The following is a 5749-nucleotide window of genomic DNA, read 5'->3' as shown; positions in this document are numbered from 1 at the left end:
GTATTAAAATGTTAGATGAGATGCCATGGGCCCTTTCTGGTTTTCTAGGGGCTCCCAGCCACCTCTGTGTGTGACTTTTGGTAGCATTGTAATTACTTCTGAGGCCATTTAACTCACTGCCAGTTTCCATCCATTGTGGATTTAGGCAGCTCTTTCTTTGTTCCTGTTCATGAGCTTATTCCTTTCTCTGACAATATACAGAATGCTGGCATATTTGGTAAATAGCCTGAGGTGATGGATTTTCCATTGCAGGATTGTGGGTGTCTGCTTTCTGTTCTTCATTTGCCATGAAATGTGCTGCTTAACTCGGTGAAGCCTTTTAATCCAGAGAAGAATCATAGAATCATTTTGATTGGGAAGGACCTTTAAGAGCATTGAGTCCACGTGTTTCAGTTAGACATTTTGGGACACATAATGATTTGTGCTCAAATCAGTTTGTAAATCTACTCAAAAGTTCCTGCTGACCTCAAGAATAGAAGTGATCCTTCAGGGATAACAAAATTCTAGTATTCCAGTAGTAACAGTCTATCTGTTAGAAGTATGTGTAAGTATGTTCCCACCCATGAGCTGACATCTCTTTGTACAATATACCCTGCAAGCACCTGAGGAGAAAACCTCAACCTTCTTTTGCCAACGACCTTACTGTCCCTGTGTAGCAGTCAACAAATATATCATTGCAACTTCGTTACAAAGTCAGGAAATATTCTTTTTGTAGTCCACTCTGTTAAAAACCTGAGGCACAAACAGGCTGTGAGGGCTTTTCCTCCCACCAGTCTAAAGGAGCCAGGACAAGAAGCTGCAGATGAAATCTGGATGCATCTAAGTCAGTGGAAGTTCTCCTCTTGGCTTCCAAGAACCAATCTTCACTGCACTACTTGTGGAGAGTCAGTCCACACAGTGCCTACACCATGTTTCTTGTTTTGAGCGCTGCAAGTTTGCCCTGCTTATTCTGGGTCTGAGGCTATTCCCTGTGTGACTTTCTCCTCAATACTCTGCAACTCGAAGTTCCATTTAGCTGTGGAGCAGTTGAGGGTGTTTGCACATCTGCTGCTGAAATTAAGGTTGCAAAAATTCTTTGCCTATTTAGGCAAGCATCAGGTCTGGGTACAATTTTTCTTTGTGTTGAGATGAAATACTTTATTTCTGAAAATTCATGATTCATTCAAGCCAAAATGGAGACTAAGAGATGTATCTAATAGGATCCTGATTTATATCAAGAAGAAAAGGCACTTCAGCTTTGATTGTGCACACCTCAAGAAAGTGCACCAACCTCTAGATTGGAGTTGGTACTGGTGGTGTAGTTGTTTTCATTAAAAACCTCAAAAGGTCTTGATTTAATTCTAAGGCAATATAAAAGCATCTCTGAAATAATGAAAAGGTTTGTGGGATGAGCAGATGAATGTTTTCATCCCGACTCACTGACAGATTTTCTAGTAATGCTTTGCTACTTCTTCATGACAATGAAAGAAGAAGTTAGATTACAAAAAGCCAAACCATATTTATTAGCTGCAGTCATACTGAATTTATTTTAAAATAATAAATGTTGTGGGGGGAAAAAAAGCCCAATCTAAATTGCTTGCCAATGTCTTTGGCAAGTGTCATATCAGAATTGCACTATTTCCATTTTACATAGCAAACCAATTTACTGTCATTCAATTCTTTTAACATTGATAAAATAGGCATCCTGTTACATTATTCAAGTCTACCACATTAAATACTTTCAATCACAATAATTTGGGTATCATTCTAAGATATGTAAATGCCAACAAACAAATAATAAATGTTAATATGGAATAGTAAAAGTTCCTGAGGTAAAGCTATTCAAGTATAGGCTTTCTTTTCTTAAAAAAAAAAAAATTGAAAATAATATTTACCATGTCATGAAAGTGCCAAATGACCTGCAGTTCACAAGAAAATAAATTACACTAACTCAAGTGAAAGACTGAAAGAAATTGGCAAGTTTTCCTTTGCTGAATTAGTTGCCTCTTATATATTTTAATTCTTTGCTCATTTGGAGCATTTGCTGTGGCATTTATACATGATTCTTCTCAAGCCTGACAATATTTATCAAGTATATTTGTTATTTTCCAGAAACTAAATCTTTAGGCATGAGATCTTGGTGGAGCTCCTCAGTAATTTTTCCAATTTGATCTGGTGTTTTGAATTATTAAAAAAAAAGAAAGAAAGAAACCAGCAGCTCTAACTAGAATTATTTAAAGTCTTGTGGATTGGATATATTCCAAAGTATTTTAGTGCTTTCAGCGAGGATTGAGGAAATAATGAACAAGTCTGACTTACTGTCTTTTTCTATAATAAAAATGGTATCTTAGTTGAAAGGCATATCTTAGGCTTACTTTTCTACAAAAAAAGGGTCTCTTGTTGTACACTTTATTTGCAGTTTCTGAAGGTCACTGCAAATAAATTTGAAACCTTATAACTTTAAAATTGGAACTGACACTGGCCTCATTCTCAAACACTGGCAGGTCTGGGAAGAGTTGATGCCCTTCACGCAGCTGTAAGCCTGAAAAAGGAGTTTGGCAGTTAGGTGGGGGTGGGAGGGAAAGTCTGTCATGTGGAGGAAAAAAAACCAAAATCTTTTAGAAGAGGTAGTGAGGGAGGAAACAAACACATGCAGTGAAGGGAGGGGAGAGCAAAAAGCCAGTGTGTCTCAGTGATACCCTCATTTTAGTATCCCACTGTGTGCCAGAGAGCACTCTGCCACCAGCAATTGCTGAAAGACACTTCTGCCTCCTGTGAGGCTGCAGAGCCAGCTCTCCACCTGCTCTGCTAGCCAGTGCTCCAGTGTGGAACTGGCTGGGGATCTGGGCAGGATGTGCAGGTTTCTAGGTTTGCACTGCCCTTGTGCGAGATCTGCTCTTGTTTTTCTGCAGACATTAAACAGCTTAACTGTTCAACAAGGTTCAGTGCAAAATGCAAATACCAGGATTTATTTGTAACACTCAGAAGAGTCATTCCCATTTACAGTCATTTAGAAAATACAGAGGTGTGAAAAGCCATAGTGAATGTACACATGCTGCAGTTATATCAGAGGGATGGCACTTCTGTTGTCCAGTCTCCAGGGTTTTTTTCCTTTACTGTCCAGACAGTTTTTTCATGAGCTGTGTTAGCTGACATAGCTGTCTTCCCTTTGAAGTCTTTAAGCAGGTTTGCATGTGTGTAACCTTTCACTCTAGAACTCACTCCTTAGTAGAAGGCAGTGACTCTTTAGTTCTGACCCAAGAAATCAGAAATTGTGTCAGGTCCTCAAAAAAGTCTTAAAAAGCACAAGTGTGCTTTTGTTGGTCTTGTTTTCTTTAAGAGAAAGGTTAAGTGTAAGGTTTTGCTTGTCTCCTGGTCTCTCTGCCTTCAAGTTCTGTTTTTTTCTGAAATCCGAGGGGTTAAGCACTTTAATTATTACTATTAAAACTAAAGATTTAATGCTGTAAGAAGAAGCTGAGGCTTAAAATGCACAAAACTCGAGTTATGAGAACTGGTAAAACACAAATTCATTAAAATATTTGATTTTTAAGTTCAAAAAACCTCCAAAAACCCAAAATTGATCAGGTTGGTTTGAGGACATTGCGCATTACTTGTGGGCAAACTAGGAACCAAAAAGAAACACCTGGGTTGCTTTTGTTGCACAGAATAAAAGCCTGTATATGCATAAGTTCAAAGCTTGTCTCGGAGAGGCCTTGACTGAATCATATGGTTCTTTTCTGTAGTTTGTAGCACTTGTACTGGGGTTCCAGCATAAGCATTTGCAGCTATTCCTTGGTATGAAGGTTTCACATTCACACCATGCATTGTCACAGCAATCCTTGTGAAGTAATTCTGTGGTTAAGGTTTCCATCTACCTGCATTTAAAAGGAAGCAACATCCCTCCCACCTGAAGCACTGGTTGCATTACACTTGCACCTGTCTCTGTTGCTTGTTTCTCCTTTTCTTTTCCTGCCATCTTTGGGGGAAGAAGTCCCTTCCTCCGCAGTCCCAGCTCGCAGTCAGAGGGACACAGAGCGCTTCCTCTTCCTGGTGGCATACTCCCCTGCTGCAAAATTGGATAGGGAATGGCTCAGGTGGGTGTCCAGGGTATCAGAGCTGTGGCTGCTTATTTTCACCCGTGGGCACAGGCACTGGAGCATGGCTCTGCGGATGTAGTTGTCAAAGAAAAAGTAAATGAAAGGGTTGGCACAGCTGTTGGCAAAAGCAAAAGGGCTGCTCACCTTCATGCCCAGGTAGGCAACCGTGCCAGAAAAACAGTCGGGCTGCTTTAGAAGTCGCAAAAGGATGGCCATAAGCTTGAAAAGGTTGTAAGGGACCCAGGAGACAACAAAAGCTGCCACTACAATGAAGACAATCTTGATGGATTTTCTCAGTTTCTTATCACGTTTCCCAGCCTTCTGATAGTGCACACAGAGTCTCTTGGTGATGGAGCAGTAAAAGGTTAAGATACTAAACAGTGGGAAGAAGAAGGCCAGGATTAAAAGCATCAGTGACATGATCTGTTTGACTTCTGTCACAGCTTTGTCTGTGCAGTAAGTCTTTCCATACTGTGTCTTCAGTTCTCTGGACAAAAGGGTTGGCATCCCTAAGCAGCAGGATAATACCCAGACAGAGATGCAGAGTGCTCTGAAATAGGATCTTGTCCTGATCCGTCGTGCGACAGAGGGGTGCATGATAGCGAGGTACCGGTCAGCACTCATGCAGGTGAGGAGCAGGATGCTGCAGTACATGTTGACTGAGATGACATAGGAACTAGCTTTGCAGAGGAAAGATCCTACCCTCCAGCTCTCATCCGACACCTCCATGTCCACCCAGAAAGGCAGTGTGATGAGGAAGATGAAGTCAGATGTAGCAAGGTTGATGATAAAGATGTCAATCAGCCTCCGGACCTGCCGCTTGAAGATCAAGGCCGCTATCAGGATTGAGTTGCCAACAATGCCCACCAGGAACACGGCACTGTAAACGACAGGCAGGAAAGTAGACATGTGTTGCAGGTGCTGGTACTGACACTGGTCATCGTAGTAGTAGTCGTAGTTGAAGGTGACCGTAGGCATGGATGACAGCGCGGTGAGTTCCATTTCTGGCCCAGCTGTCCTCATCCTCTTTCTGAAGGAGGCTCTGAGCCTCCCCTACTGATCCCTTCCAGATCTTCTTTAAAAATATTTTATCAGTGAGCAGGGAGGAGGGGGAGAGCCGGGAGGAGGAGAAAAGCGGTTTTTGTGGGGAGGTAATTTGTACACTTTTAACCAACTGCATAGGCGATGAACTAGCAACAAGAGTATCTGATGAGTCAAAACCCTGCCTTCAGAATAAACGCATTGTGGCTTTTTCAAAAATCAGGTAAAGTTTTACTGATTCTATCTCCCTTTTGCATTTTCCAGCTTCAGGTTTTGCTTTTCTTTCAGGTGGAGGGAAAGTAGTTTTTGAGATTCTGAACTTTTTGGTTTTTGGGAAGGTATATTGGTAGTTTGAAGAAATTTGAGATTGTACCAGCTTATAAGAAACCCAAGAACAGTGAATTCAGGTGCCCTAGCCTTTATCTATATTCCAAACATTTTGTATAAATTGCTTGTCAGGGCAAATCTGACTTTCCTGAGGCTTGGAGGTTTTTACTTAACTTGACTCTTTATGATTATTGCTTTCTGTTTGAAAGCAATTCTCTCATATGAATATATATAGGGAAAAACATTTAAAACTCCTATATCCATTCTGCCCTGTAACCACTTGTTCTTTATCAGTCCCAGGTTCT

At 41.0% G+C, this 5749-nt stretch overlaps 1 protein-coding gene across 1 annotated transcript; it reads right to left on the bottom strand.

Moving 5' to 3' along the window:
• Nucleotides 1-3998: 3998 nt before the first annotated feature.
• On the bottom strand, nucleotides 3999-5099 carry GPR15 (G protein-coupled receptor 15). Its single transcript, XM_036388321.1, has one exon. The coding sequence runs from the start codon at nucleotides 5097-5099 to the stop codon at nucleotides 3999-4001; it is 1101 nt and encodes a 366-aa protein (XP_036244214.1).
• Nucleotides 5100-5749: the final 650 nt, after the last annotated feature.

Source organism: Molothrus ater, chromosome 2 (assembly GCF_012460135.2).
Source record: "Molothrus ater isolate BHLD 08-10-18 breed brown headed cowbird chromosome 2, BPBGC_Mater_1.1, whole genome shotgun sequence".
Classification (NCBI taxonomy): domain Eukaryota; kingdom Metazoa; phylum Chordata; class Aves; order Passeriformes; family Icteridae; genus Molothrus; species Molothrus ater.
The sequence above is the reverse complement of the archived record's forward strand: the minus strand, read 5'-3'. Positions and strand labels throughout refer to the sequence as shown.

Coding starts and splice junctions, on each gene's coding strand:
- GPR15 (XM_036388321.1), bottom strand. CDS start 5,099: ATGAGGACAGCTGGGCCAGAAATGGAACTCACCGCGCTGTCATCCATG.